Raw genomic sequence first — 16,168 nt, forward strand, 5'->3', positions numbered from 1 at the left:
CATACTTTTACCTAAAATCTTGGCCTTTTGCGAAAAGCAATCCATCACATTAAAGTAGGAAGACAGCTAAAACAGATAGTATACTCATAGTATAATGTCTGTAATTTTCTGAAGAATGTTGATAGGGTAGAATATGTTTCTACTACAAGATGAATGAAAGCCTGAAAAGATGCCAGGATTCATTTATCATGATACTGTTACACAATGAACTGTAATAGCTCAAACTCCCTTATCACCATCATCAGCAACATTGTACCACTTCAGACTATCTCTGTGTCATCTCCAACTGTTTTCAAGAGGCACCTTTAACCTAGGCCATTTACTTCTTCTGAGTACTTTTCGAAGATTACGCTATAGCATTGAATACACACAGATGCTACAAGCAACCCTAATGCCGAATTCAAACCAGGTTTCCAAGGCTTCATTGTTGCTGTACAAAAGACATTTGAAAGTTCAAGCAATAGCTTGTGTATATCTCATAACGTTTAGGGCTCAATAATGCTTCATTTCAGTCAGAGTTATGCTGAGATTCCCCTTTAATGACAGGCGCAAAGCTCTCACTCACAAACTACTTGTTTGTGTAGAACACATTGCTGCACAGTGTCACAGTTTTAATTTTACCTGAATTTAGTTTAAAAAATATAAAACAGCAAATATATACATCCTCCCCTTTTAACCAGCTCTGCAAAAAAAAATTGGCTGCTCTATACAAGCACATTCTCAGCAGTTCAGCAAAGAGTGAAAAGGACTGGAGACTTCATTCATTATAATACAGCTCTGCACTTGCCTTATAGCCCTCCAGAAGAACATTTCAGTTACAGACACCTTCTTACTTAGCAGGTAAAGCTTTAATAACACTTTTTTATTGAAATGAACAGTGTTGTGCAGTAGCAAAGACACATTCTCCAATCACAGACATGGACACAAGGGAAGCCATTTCAGCAAGTGTGGTTTAAAATATGTAATCATATGGTCAGATCTCACATCTCGAAGTAGATCAGCTCTTGCACTGAGACACTCACAATACTTTTATGATATATCGCACCCAATCAAGCATATTCAAAATTAAATGCAACTAATGAGGCAGTCATGCTGCCTTTTGTTGCTGTTGTCGAAAATTGCTGTTTTTCCCTGTTATCCTAAAACCCATCAGTCCTCATCATAGGACTACACAGCTGAAATGAGACTACAGTCCCCAAACCAAGAGCCAATGAAAAACATATAATCAAGAAAAATGATTGTGGGAAAGATAAGTTATTTTAATTACCTTCAGAATTATACAGGGATTTGCTCTGGTGTACATTATAATCCCGTTGCTTTGCAGAGTTCGCAGACGGAGAGCCAACTTGAATTCCTCTTTCTTGCTATTTTCAGAAACTCGGTATTTGATGTAACTATTCCCAGCAAAGCTAAGAGAAGTGTGCCCTGAAAAACCATTTTGAAAAGACGCATGTTACTTTAATACGCTAGAATGAGTAGACACATGAAATAATCCTACAATTGCTCAGAAAATTAATTAAAGAATATATATAATTAATGAGACCCTATAGTAAGAATCTTATAAATAAAACATGTTTTTATCTATCTATCTATTGTTATATTGCCATATTTTAGAGAAAAATTATTTCAGAATGAGTGGAAAAATCCTGTTCACCATACTTATATGAAAAGCCTTACTGACTTTATTAGGACTACTATCAACAGCCCTGAAATCAGAAATGTTTAAAGTTTCATCCAAGATGGGAAGGGCTTATCACTAGCTGAATACAAGGAATCTGGATTTGATGCTGTTTAATATATCTGATGAATCTTCTGTTTCAGCAAAATGTTTATGGATCAAAGAGTCTGAATTAAAAGCTTGTTGAAGTCAATGGAAATGTTCTGGCTGATTTCCCTGGGATTTACATCGGGCTCCTGGGCCCCTGGGAGCTGATAATTGGAGAAAAGTTACAAAGCTCCAGAATCATTCCTCTAGGGACAGCCTGGCATTTTCAGGGAAAAAATTCCAAAGCTTATGAATGTTAATTATGAGTAACATTTTTTTATTACTGGACAACTAAATCTCCTGAAAAATCCCAAAGGCTTTGATAGTAGCAGGGAAGTATCCAATCAGAGCAGGTCTCTCAAGCAGTGGCTCTCAAACTTTCTTGGCTCATGTATCCCTTTTACAATTTGGTATACTGCTGTGCTATGTACGCCTGTGATTCTGTGTTACACATCATAATAAAGTATTGTTTTTATGTCATAACAACCACACTGAAACCTCTCCAACAGCCTAAGAGATACTGTGGAGTCCCTCAGCTTTGTTTTTCTTCCCTTTCCCTTTTGCTTTCCCATTTCTTCCTCTTGCTTACCCTCAAGAATCCTGCGGCATGCCCACAGGAGTATGCCTACCCCATTTGAGAGACTGCTTTAGAAGGAACTGTTTCCTTAATGTCCCATGGTTTACTGATTTGGGACTTGATCCTGATCTAATTCAGTCTCGTGGGAGTTTTCTCACTGGAAACAAAATCAGGGTATACGCAACATGAGATTTGTACAATTGGCTTCTTTTACAATCCATGTAAGTTGACATAACTGGAGCAGATCCTTCAAAGCATTCAGCACAAATAAATCCCCACTGGCTTTCAACAGCAGCTCTACTTACAATGACACAATGGAAGTGCTTCATATATAAATCATGCCTTCCTGCACTTCCTGCTTATCTCTGGGGTGCAATCTGTACCTGAACATTCCCCAAGCTTTCCTGGTGGGCACTGGCAGATGAACGGCCTGCGACTTGCTTCGTACCCCACGCACTGCATGTCCCCTGGACACGGCTTCTCATTACAGGGATCGCTGGAGCCAGGACATAGCCCTCCTAGGATAAATTGAAACACTCCTTTCAAAACACAATATAAATCTTGAGCATTTGCCATAGGAAGCAGAAATAGGTTTAAAAACAATAACAATAGGTATGCTGAGACCGTAAATCTCCTTATGGCAGGGACATCTTTTTAATGCATGTACAGAACCTAGCACAACGGGAAGGTGCAGCTGCGCATTAGAGTCATCATCATCATCATCATTCCAGAATGGATGATAGCATAACTAGTGTCACGATGCTTGTGCCACTTCGGTAATTATTGATACTTTTTGGTGACGGGGTTTAGAGCTGAGTCCTCCCTCTGCATTGTGGCAGGTATCATCCTAAGTTTAGGGCCAAGGTGGAAGATTTCTAGAGGTAGGGAGAAATAGGGACCCCCAGACTGTACTGAAAAAACAGCTTTTGGGTAGCCTGGATTGCAGCATCCTCATATTCTACCTTCTGCAACAGCTGGTTGATACTTAGGGAAGGATATACAAGCTTCCACCCTCCTCCTCCTCCCTCTTTCTGTCCCACCTCCAGATGTCCCCATCCTTTCTCTTCCACATGTAGCTAGAGAAATCCCACTGCATCTGGGACTCTGTGCAGGATTATTTGCCACTGAAGCTGAGAATTACCCAAAAAAGGACCCAGGACAAAGACATTAGGCTTGACGAAAATAAATAAATAAATAAAAAAGGTGACAAAGTTATTTTAAATGTATATTTTTTCCCTAGAGAAGTTCAGGGGCCTAAATAGCTAGCTGCAATTAGCACAGTTAATTTGGGCAAATCAACAATCCTTAAAATATTCAAGCTGACTTGGAGGAAAATGTAAATCGGTTGAAGTGACTTAAGCTTTGAAAAGTCGTGACAGCTCAAGCACAGTCTGTACTTTCATACAGACACATATATATATTTTTTACCAGTTTTGAGAACCTGGAAGCCAATCTCTGTCAGTGATGGATGTATACACAACAACTCCCACAGGTTTGTTTGAGGGGGATTCTGAAGAAAGAACTGAGCCCTTGAGCTTGAAAGTGCTTAAAATACTTTCCTCCAACCCATGTACTGCAAATAATCCAAAATGTTGCAAATACACCCTACCAACTCAGGCAGCTGAACCCATTTAGTTTAAAACCTGCTAAAGCCAACTAAAGTTTCCATCAAATTCAGTGGGCTTTGAATCAGGATCTAAATCTGTCTTTTAAAGAAAAGGCCCTACATAACTATAAATTTAATTACCCAAGTCTTCAGAATGATGTAAACACTGTGCACACCAGTGCCAAAGACTACGCAATTTCTGCAGGAACCACTAAAGCCCATTAAATTGATCAACATACACTAAGAGAAAGCTTCTTTTTAGTTGCCAGAAAGCAACACAAAGGAAATAAATATGCACTGAACCTTGGATGTGTGTACGGGACTGCAAGAGGAGCACAGACTGTCTTTGACCCCTGTCTTTGCTTCTGTTGATTTGTATCCAGAGCTGCAACACAGCAGTGGGACATGGGCAAGGAGAACATTTTTCTGTTTCTTATGATCTATTTTACTGAATAACTAGAAATGCAAATTTGAAGACAGGAGATTCCTACCTTCTTGAACATTTGCTACTCTTGTTTGTGAGAGAACCTTAATGTTATTTTAACAGCAGTTTTTTTTCTATATTTTAAGTTACTATTTTATTTACTGTGTGTAAAGGAAGTAATGAACATGTAATAGGGCAACCCCCTGCAGTTATGAAAGAGACTCAGTGACTGGTAGCACAGTGTGGTACAAGCCAAGCATGGCTCAAACTAAGCATGGTTCAAATTACCTGGCACTGTAGGTATTTTCTGGAAACAGAGAAATTACCACTGTCGGTTTCAAACTGGACATGGACTGACTACAAATATAGCAGAGGCTGTAAATATCTATGCTTCATGTGCAACACAGTCAATTTAATCTTTTAACACTCCTGTCTTTGTCAAACGCTTGTTGGAGAGGTCTCTGTAGTAAATGATTCACAGCGTTGTCCTTAGGAGCATGGAAAATGATGCATGGCGATCCTTATTAATCAGCTTAACAGGCTATGCTAATGGGAACAATAATACTAATATACACCACATTACAAGTTGAATGGAATCTTTGCAAGAAATACAATTTTATAGGGCTCTACAGAACTCTAAAAGTCAAAACATTTTCTTGAAAAGGAGACCTTTTCCTATAGTCTTATTTTTTGAACCACCCCGCAGGATTCTACAGTAGAACCAGAATCCCTTACTGAATTCTAGGGGATGATCGCATAGCAAGGTTATCATCTTCTGATCAATGTCAGGGAGTGGTTTGACGAGACTGCACTACGTAAGGATACAGGCAGGCAAGGTTCTTCGGGTAAATCCAATACCTTTTGTTAGACCAACTCAATCTAAGTTGGTCTAATAAAAGATATCGCATTTACCCAAAGAACCTTGTCCACCTATGTCCTTAGACCAACACGGGTACAACCTACATGTGTGCATATGGATATGTATACACATTACATCTGCTCCTTGAACACAGGTAAGCCTTATGTCAGTTAGTAATTTAAATAAGCTTCTCTGTGGCTGACAGAGGGACAAGTTACCTGGACAAGGGCCCCAGAGCCTGTCAGTATGCAGTAGCAAAGGAAGTCAATGCTGCTGAGACTTCAGATTAAGCTACTGAAAATTTTCACAACCCCATAACCTCTGATTAAATCTCTGACATTAAATAATAAATCATTACTTCTTCTCTTCCATTCTCTTCCACTCTTTAGCTAATTCAAACTCCCTATTTTAAATTCAGATTCATCAATTTCACAGTCCAAAGATGCATGGAAAACATCTAATGTATTTAATACAGTTGTGAAGATATAAGTGTACTCTGACAGGCCAAGTATGGTTCTTTTAGGTAAGCTACAAGCAAATCAACTTTTTAGTCATCCTGCTGCAGCTGGATTTCATAGCTGTCACAAGAGTTTTAAAATATTGAAATGTGAGAGAATAAAATGTTTTATGCCTCTCTATATGGTTATAAGAACATAAGCTACAAATCCATGTTATTGCACTGCCTTAGCTAACATGCATGTGCAGGCTGATTTCACAACTGCATTGAGTAAAATCACAAAATCATTCAAGGTTGTATTATCCATTGTCAGTGGTGTATAACCAGACTTTAAATGTAATTATTTGGTTGTTGCATATTTAAGTATCCTTTGTTTTTTTCAAAAGAGACTAAAAAAATGGAGAGGGATGATTTTCCTCCCCCTACACAAATCTAGAAAATCCACAGAATCTGCATGCAACTCACGTGACTATTAATAAAATTGTTTCCTATCCCTACAAGCTACTGCATACAAAAATAGGGTTAGGGTCAACCAGTACATGACAGAAAACTGTGGTGCTGTTGTTGCCATGAAGTTCCAGGAGATGTCAGAGGCAAGAGTTCTTGTGGGCTATATCTTTTAGTAGACCATTTGTATGGTTGGTACAGAGACAGACAAGCTCTTGGGGATCACATTCATCCTTCTCAGGCCTCCAAGACAGAAGCAGATGCTTTATTCTAACAGGATCTCTATTTGAATCTCCATAGGAAGCAGAAATACTCTGACATTTCTGCCAGGGATGCTGAAGATGACACTTTTTTTCCACCTTTAAATTATTACTTCATTCATTTCCTGCTTCTCAACAATTACTTCATTACTTTAAGTGCCTAAAGGTAAATAAAATGTGCCCCAAAGTTTTTTTTTTTGTTTTTTTTTAATGCTATGGTTTTTAAGACATTCCAATAATTTTGGGGGGGTGTGAGTACAGCTGGCACTGTTGCATTCATGCTCTCAGTTTCTGATGAGCATGAATCTGAGTCTGTTCTAATGAGATTGAGGTTTTCTTGGTGGAAAAGAACTGGCTGGATTGCCTATTTCCACCTACTCTGCAGCTCTAACTTCTTTTCAGCTCTCTTCAGTCTGTAATAATGGCCTCTCTCTACCTTGTCTCATTTTCCTTGTGCCTTAGTTTCCCCATAACTTACACTCGTTCTATGCAGCACCCCCTGTCATAAGGAACCTTGGAGTTGCTTAGTCTTCAAGATGGATTTGAACAAGAGTCAAATGGGAGCCTGGCACACTGGAACTGGAAACTTAAGAGGTATATTTGGCCCACTAGGGCCAATCCTGAGAGGTACTAAACACCTCAGAATAGGTATTTTGTGCTTTGGGGAATTGAGAATACACAGCCTCTCTCAAAACTGGGTCCTTTATTGATTAGCAGCAGCACTTTACAGTCCATACATGTTCATTTATGTTAGAATGGCAGCTAAATGCTGAAGAAAGCAGCTCTGTGAAACCTAAATTCCTTCTTCACTCCCATGAATGAATATGTTGGTACAAAGCGGGGGAAGCCATTGCTATCACGGCTCACAGACAATAGGGCCACATCCATACATGCAGGCACGTGCAGTCTGTGGCAACACAAACCTCTTTGTGACACCACAAACCACATGCCCAGCATTTTAAAGTATACCCCATGCCGCAAATTTGTAGCGCGGGGACAAATCTGTTATCAGGATTTCCCAGTAGCAAAAAAAACACTGAGAAAAAAGCAGTGCGGTGCATACTAAAATACCATGCACTGGAACAAATGGAGGCTCAGTCCTTCAGGGAGATGCTCTGGCTGTATTTCTACTATTTCACTGTGTTCCAGGTGCTGCAATATGCTCAGAGCTAGGAGAAGTGGGGAAAGGGAAGCTTGCCTGAAGCGGGACAATTTGTCATTCACCAAAGCACATGTGCAGGGGTGTGTGCTGTGGCACAAAGTAGTGGAACAATTTGTGCCACTACAATGTGTGCCATTGCAAGTGCACACCCCTGCACATCTGGATGTGGTCTAGGAGTATGTAGTTCCCTTGCTCCCATAGGCAGGCAAAACAAGATCCCCAACTCATTCAATAAGAACCATGTTGGAGCCTCTTCCTCCCCTCAAAATGTTTTAGCAACTTCTTTCAGCATGGGTTTAAAAAAACTACCTAACCATTCAGTTATTTGACTTTAAAATCACTTTCATCCTTAAGAAAGTTTAGAACACAGTATTGTGAACAACACCTTCAGGGGCAATCTGGTTCAATGGAATTAACCTACTTCCCTTTGTCTTAAAACCAAACCCAAACCAAATATTTTTTGTTTTTTATTTAATCTGATATGCATTTTTTGCCTCTGAAAAATGCTGTGAGAAGGGATGTTCATTAAGGTATTCTGAAATAGCCAGAAGCAAAAGTTCCAGAAATCTCAAGAGAGAATCTGTTACTGGAAGATTTTTAGTTCAGTTTATTGACTGTAAAATATCAGATGGACGTAGCTGAACTTTTTAAAAGTATCCTTCCTGAAGCATGCTGCTGAATCATTAGAAGCTCACACATTCCCTGCTTTACAGTCTCTCAACATTTGTATGTTAGGTAGTTCAGTCTGCTCAAAAAAGGTAATTGAGGTAAGTTATGCACAGCTGGCATTCATAAATTGTGCATATTTGTGACATCTGCTACTGGGAAAAACAATCCAAATATGATACATATTTTAAGAATGTGTGAATTAGCTCAAACTCAGGCTTTCTGGGTCATAACTGAATCAGATGAGTGAAAACACATGCGATATTTTAATGTTTTTGTCATGTTTCACACTATCAATATTTTTTTGGCCTGGATCATGAAACTACTCTAGAAACAAAGAAAGCAAAAAGACTTTGCTTATAATGACTTTATCTTACTGAAGTTGCCATGTTAAAGGAACTACAGGAAATTCACTTTAGTATTTTTTGTACTTTTTTGCAATTGCTACATTTATATGCATATAAAAACACGCATAATGTTTGATCATGCTGAATAGCCACGCCCACTTCTGAGGGCGTTTCTTTAAAGTAGCTGTATATGTTTTGCATTAATAAACACTAAAGAGTTTATTTCTAAAACTACTTGAAGTAAACACCATTGACCAAATGGGTAGTGCACAAAGGGTATAATTTGGAGTAATGGAACTAAACTAAGAATGGTTAAAATACTTGCTATCCAAAAAGTATTTCTAACAGTGAGATCTAGTAGTCAAGATAACCTAGAAAAGTCTGCCTTCCCCATTGTCCAGATTAATTTTAATGTCTCAATTTTAAAAATGTACAAAATATATTGTAGGTGGCTGCTCCGCATTGGTATGGGAGCTGAGACCATGTTTAGTCTCCACTTTATGAAACTCTCTTGTTTTTGGAGTTTTTGTATGGAAATGAAATACAAACACTGCTACAATATATATTTATTTTAAACATTTAACGCTGTCATCTAACAACTGGACAGGCAAATGTTCTGCTCTTAAACCCCCATGAAAGATCTCAGAGTCAGACTGATATCCTCATGTGTATTGAACCACAAGATTGTTATTACTCTCCAGCCACTGGCCACGAGTGACTCCGTTCTTTAGGGCCTGATTCACTGACAGGGAAGTTCTGCCTTAGAGATCTGACAGACTAAATTTTGTGCATGGTGATTCCAGGCCAAATTCTTTGCTGATGTAAATTGTGTCAGCTTCACTAACTTCCAAAGTTTTTGTGTCAGTATGCACCAAAAGAGAAGGAAATCTTGCATCTGTGCATGTTTAATGCGATGCACATTTAGATGTATTAATTTTGCAACCTCTTCTTACTTTATTCTTGAATGAAATGGAATAAGGAACTAGGCAAACAAGAACCAAATTGTTACTGGAACTGCTTGAGGTTTTATACCTAGTATACAGAATCAAAAGGAGAACAGGCAGCCTAATATACATGTTATATTGTAGGATTTATGAAATGTGCTAAAATTATAACATAGATGTTGAGAATCCTTCAGGAAACCAAAGTTTAAGCAAAGAGAGAGAAGAGAGAGGGAGTGAGATAGACAGACAGAGATACACATGTGCACATACAGTAAAAATGCTCGTATTACCAAAAAGAAATTCGATGAGCTCGAGATATGAAAATGCAGAAGAAAAGGTGGTAGAAACATCTGGGAGGGGGTGGGAAGAAGCCTACTAGGAAGAAACAACACAGTAGCATGGTTTTGTGTATTGGGCACGATAAGATACTTCTGTGTGGAAATTCAGGCTAATTCTGATCAACCCCTACAACTCAGAAGAAGGTGAATAATGAGAAATCTGCGGGGATAAAATGGAGCAAGAGAGATGGGTTCCTTTCTTGTCTGAGTTGATCTGCTAGGGCAGGAATACTCAAACCCCAGCTTGTGGACCAGATCTGCCCTTAGTGCTAAGTCATCTGGCCTGCAAACCCATGGAGATCCCTGCGAGCTGTGGCCCTGCTCTTGGGGCCTGATTCCCACATGTGGGACTGGGCAGCGGTGGTGTGGGACCCCTGGACCCTGATCCCTGCACATAGAACCAGGCAGTCGTAGTGCAGGTTCCCCAGAGTCCAATCACCATACATGGGACTGGATGGAGGTGGCCCAGGGCCCGATCCCTGCATGCAGAAGTAGGCAGAGGTGGCAGAGAGCCCTGGAGTCAGATTTTTTCATATAGGACTGCATAGAAATGGCCTGGGGCCTGATCCTGGCATGCAGGGTCTGATCCAGCCTGTGGGGCCAAAAAGTTGAGCACCCCTGTGCTAGAGCTAGCTATAATCACCTTCACTAGTCCAGTTGCAAGTATTATGATTACATGCTTGGAACTGTAATTACTATGTGGGTGATGCCATTAATAAGTATTAAAGCAGTGCTATCTAATCTATACTTAGTATTCTGTTACAGTGCTTCAGAGCATTCATTAAAAGTAATGGTACAACTGCTACTGGCCTTTGGATTTAATAAAGGCATTTCAGCAATATTACTGACTGGATCATTTGAATTCCAACATCTATGAACCTACATTAAATCCCTTCAGAGCTGTGTAACCATGGCAGTTAAAAAAAAAGTGTACCCCTGAAGCCCAAGAGCAGGTCTAAAGGTCAGCAGCACTGCTTGCTCCCAGTGACATAATCAAATAGGTTATTGGTTTCCACCCCTCCTGACTGAAAAGAGCCTTTCCACCTTTATTGCTTTGGTTAAAGGTCATCCTCAGTTTGAAAATGCTGGTGGCAGTCTCTGAGGTCTGGGTAGTCCTGAAACAACAGCATTCTGTGTTGTCAAAGACTGGGTGGCAAACTGTACATCCTCACCACAAAAATGGTCCTTGACGGTTTCAATTACAGTGCTTCCAGGGAAGTAGCCTGAGTCACGAAATGTCAAAGTTCACCAGCTTCCAGTTACATCAGTAAACACAAACAATTCCTACCGAGGCTCAGAAATCAATTCCCACAATACATTTGCCAAATGCTTTTTAAATAACCAAATTGAACTGCCCCTTCTAATCTGCATCAGGGAAATAAAAAACATCCTAACTTGTGATGTGTGAAGACAGAAGTGGAAAAGGAAGTAGCAACTCACCGTTGCAAGTGCAGCGCACATTTCTGTAGAAACGAGGACACACAAAACTAATCCGTGCAGTGCTATAGGTCATCAGGGAATGAGAATCAATAGATAGGCTTTGCTCACAATGCTGTTCCTGACAATCCAGTCCTGAACAATTCTTCTCTAGGATAGCAGAGATGCGAATCACATTTTCCAAATGTCTCCTTGCATTGGTGAGCTTCTGAATCAAATAGGCAGGCTTATAAAATCCACCGTTGTGCATCTGAACTGCAAACAGCATGTCAAGCTGATTGGTGCCTGCCACGGGCTGAATACTGATAATATGCAGGCTGTCTTGTTTCTGGGAAAGCACAGCGTTTCGCAGGGTGCGTCGGAAACCATGCATATGAAGCCCCACAAAATCCTCAGGAGAAACATTCTCAAATCGGATGGTAACTGTGTTCTGCAGCATTTCCTGTATCAGCTGCTCAACATGGACTACAACATCAATGGGCACTTGGAACCGGCCATCGCTGACAGAAACATTCAGGATATACTTGCCATTATCCAGTCCTCCGAGGGCAATGATCTTTCCATCATGGCTGTTAACCTTGAACAGACTTTTCTGCTCGGAATTTAGGGTATAAGTGAGGACATCGTACACATCTTGATCTGTGGCATGAATCTTCCCAATGACACCCCCTGGAAAGTCATCTTCCATAGTGACAATAAATATCTCTAGGGAAATAGCTGTTGGTTTATGAATGCTTTCTTCAATGACCCGAACCTGAATGTAGGTGTGGGACACCTGTTGAGGCTTCCCAGAATCTTTTGCCTAATTTAATTTGGAAAAAAAAAGCGCACACATAATTTAGTCAAAAATACCTCTCCAAGCTATACATATTTATATAGCACCCATCATCATGAAGCACTTTCAAAGCACTTTAGACATATATTTGCAAAATACACAAAGAGGAGCACTTCGCAATGCACCACAACACTGCAATCAGCCGTCTCTGAAGTAGCACCAAGAAACTCCTGAGAAAATGAAGAAAACTATGGGTGTAGATATACAAGATGAGCAATTAACACAAAATAAGTCACCCAGATTTCATTCCATAGTAAATTTACTCAGTAGAAAAGACATATTATCAGCTCTCCTGAGCTGGCTGCTGATGGTTGGCATTATTACAGAAGATGGCCAACAGTTATCCTGAGATGAAATGGCCTGGGGGAGCCATCACATGACTGGCATACCAGTATAACTTTCTGAGGGTAACTGTCTCAGAGTGAAGTGACTTACACTGCCCCTTGGAGGAAACATAGTATACCTGTCCTATGTCCGTACACTATACCTGAGCAAGATTGCAGGGTGGAACATATAGATCGATACATAGTCCAAGTGGAAATGTGACCAGGATCACCACTGACAGCACAATGGAGGCCTTAATGTCTTTGATTTAAATGATTATCATGATGGAAAACAAGTCAGTCCTATCTCAAAGAAACAAGTGTCATTTAGTGAATCATCAACACTACTTTCTGCGGCAACTTGGAAGTGTGCTGGAAGTTTCCGACCCTATTTACTTTTTGAGGAAGTTAGGATTTTTTATGTTGTCTTCTATATGCCTTTACCTGAAGCAGTCAAGAAACGTGGTTGAAACAGTGAAAATTTATCACCCTCAAAAATGAAGATGCACATTCTATTACTAACAATAAAATATGAGAGCAGAACAGAGCTTGGACAGATGACTCCAGGGCCTGGAGACCATATGATAGCATCATTTGCACTTTTTATAGAGAACAAGGGAGTAGGTATGACAAAAATCCAAGGCCATGCTGACAGAAGGGAGTGCTAACTTGGATCAATGTCCTTTTCCTGCGATAATAAAAATGTTACATTCAGCTCACTATTCAGATTTACTACTCCACACGTACACTCAATCTAAAGGAGGCCAAAAGACTAAAGATAATACTGAATGTAGAGATTTGAATGCAGTTATTAAAATTAAAGAGGCAAACATGTAGAAGAAGGGTAATTATACACAGGACTTCAACAGCAGAGCTGAACGCCCCTGAACATCATTTGTCACCACCTTGAACAGCAGTGACTGGGAGAATTTACCAGAAAAGTCAAGCAATTATTTTGTGACTTCCCATCTCTCAAATTTAAGATTAAATTTTAATTTTAAAAAAATGAGTGATCCTCGTGGTAAAGCAGTGAGAATTTCTGAATCTGCAGAATTTCTCAGAATTTGAGTGTGTCATGACCTGCCAGTTGGGCACATGCAAAACTGGCAGTCTGAAATACTTGTTCAGTGCAAAAATCCCTAAAGAAAGGAATATGGAGACTAAGGTGAAACATTAGGAAAAAAAAACAAACCTAGCTGTAAGGCTAGCTGAGCACTTGAACAAGTTATCTAGACCCCTGACAGACATTACACTTAAAATGTGATTAGCAGGGATCCTGGTTTTCTCTGATTTAAAAACACCCCAATTGTTGGGTTAAAAAACAGTAACCTAAAATCTACATTTTTCTGTGATCAAAATGAAACACCACTATATATATCTATGTATGTGTATGTGTGTGTGTATAATCATGGAACAATGTGGATTTTGGGTTACTTTTTAAAACCCAAAAATTGGGTATGTTTTTAAATCAGAGAAAACCAGGATCCCAACTAATCACATCTAAAGATTAGATAATTAATCCCAGCCATGTTTTCATTCCATTAATGGTGCAATAAAACTGGGAATAAACTACATAGTTACAGGGAATATAAGTAATAACTTTGTATCTTGTTCCCATTGTGTCATAATAGAATGTGTGGCCAGGTTGATCAGCTGACCTGTGCTCCCAGCCTCCGGACCACATGGAGCCCTAGACTCTGGCACCCTCTTGAGAATGGGAGTACAAACCAGCTGACTGGTGCTCCTGGCCTGGAGCCCTTGACTTTTACAATGAGACTTGAAGAAAATTGGTTGCAGTGCTGATGATGGATGACAGATCACTAAAAGTATCTTGATTTGAAATTTTAACTAGTGTCTAACATTAATTTGAGGTCCTTTAGCTCAGACCCAGTGTACAATTATGCTGCCTCAAACGTTCCATGGCATTGTATCTCCTTGAAAAGTAGGTCACAGGCGATATTTAAAGAAATTAACTAGAATAAAACAAAGGGCAGAGGCCTGTGCTTGAGGAATTATGGGACTAGTACTCTGGACGACTTCTGTGGCCTGTTCATTTACACCTGTTCATTTATTCCAGTGAATCTGTTGCATCACAATGTTTCCCCACCTTTGTATGATAAGAAAAACAGATAATGCCTTTTTAAGTCACAGGTTACAAAAAAATTACCCTAAAAGTTTTTCAACAGCAACTTTGAAGCTAGCTACCAAGGCTTTTATTGTAAACCCGGTTTTCACATTCCTTATGCACTAAGCTGACCTTGAAAATATGATTTCACGAATGCTTGCTGTATTCCTGAAAGCATGATTAAATTTATGCCTAAAGACAAGATGTGATTTTTTTCTATAACAATATTTTCCCATTGCTCTTTTTGTTGTGTGTTTATATGTATATAAGGCAATTTTCCTCTACTTTCTCCCTTAACTTTATAAGAAACTAAATGAAAATCTTAAATCACAAGGCTTGCTGCTCACAAAATCCATTTCAGACAAATAAAATGAACAAGGTGGCTGGCTACCTATTTATATTTATATGAAATAGGATTTGATAGCAGCAAAGAAATTGTACTATATTGAGCATTGCATATTGCAACACATTATATTTAAATCAATTAAAATCAACCCAAAGAAACAAGTAACATAAAAATAGCAGCAAATATAACCTGACATGAAGGCAGGGATCATGCTCACCACCCCAAAAAAAAAATCTTTGCTTTGCACACACATAGAGCCATACCTGCACACAGAGCACATATTCAGTCGCTACCATATGCTTGAAGATAACTGCAGATCTTAAAACTCCATGTGGGTCCAGCGTAAATTCCTCCTCTTCGTTGCCAGTCAGAATGGTGAAGGTAAAGGGAGGGCCATTGTGAAAAGAGTCTTTGTCCGTCACTACCAGCTGCAAAATGCTTGTGCCCACTGGTTTATTTTCCTTTTCACATATACACAAGACATAAAGAAAGGAGTAAAATGACAGATCTCACCACTTTGTTCAACTAATGTTTACTTTCGAAAGCACAGAAGGAGCTGTTCTTTTCCTTCCCCTGGGCTGAAGTATCCTGCCGTAGTTACATGATTCTATACTGTGCTAGTCACACACCGGCCACCCAATCGAATTAAAAGGAAAAGGAGAGCTAACCAAGAGCAGAATCTGCCGGGCCTCTAGTGAGACATGTCTCCAGGGGGTTGTTACCCTCTGTATCTAGTTAATAACAACGCACAGGCTACATAAAGGGCAGAGAACTTTAAACCCTTCTCTGCTCATTATGCAGTTTGGGGCTGGGCACCCACAACTACATTTGTAGGACTATCGTGTGTTGACAAGGCTGGCCCTATGTTCTGCATGTCTCTTTGACCATTTTCGATATTAAGATAATCATGCTGTTATGCTCCTTTGTGACTGTTTATATGACTACATGCCACTGTGAAATGTCACAATGTGAAGTTCAGGGTTTCTTGCAGGACAAACTGAAACAGACTGTAGTTTAGGATCTGTGCCCCGCCGTTTTCACCCCTAACAGTCACCTATGTTCCAAACACGCCATCAAGTCCAGCAGGGACATTACTATTGCTGTGGCTTTGATGTGAAAGGTTCTTTATAACAGATGGCAATAGAAAATAAGATAGATACAGTATTTATTAGTCAGAGCTGTAGAAACTCTGGGATATCATGGGATAGGGCAATCTGTGGACTGCTCATTTTTCTGTCTCCTGTTCCTCA

General features: G+C 39.6%; 1 protein-coding gene across 5 annotated transcripts in view; it reads right to left on the reverse strand.

Annotated features, from left to right (window-relative positions):
• FAT3 (FAT atypical cadherin 3) overlaps nt 1-16,168 on the reverse strand; it is a 661,489-nt gene that overhangs the window by 59,500 nt on the left and 585,821 nt on the right. For all 5 annotated transcript variants that reach the window (XM_090030588.1, XM_090030587.1, XM_090030584.1 and 2 more), the window contains exons 18-21: nt 15,182-15,379; nt 11,293-12,091; nt 2,726-2,860; nt 1,268-1,425 (exon numbers count right to left, since the gene is read on the reverse strand). In XM_090030588.1, coding sequence (XP_089886714.1) covers nt 1,268-1,425; nt 2,726-2,860; nt 11,293-12,091; nt 15,182-15,379 — 1,290 coding nt within the window. The remainder of the gene's footprint in view (nt 1-1,267; nt 1,426-2,725; nt 2,861-11,292; nt 12,092-15,181; nt 15,380-16,168) is intronic.

This window comes from Crocodylus siamensis, chromosome 1 (genome assembly GCF_052110815.1).
Source record: "Crocodylus siamensis isolate JL-2025a chromosome 1, ASM5211081v1, whole genome shotgun sequence".
In the NCBI taxonomy this organism is placed as follows: Eukaryota; Metazoa; Chordata; order Crocodylia; family Crocodylidae; genus Crocodylus; species Crocodylus siamensis.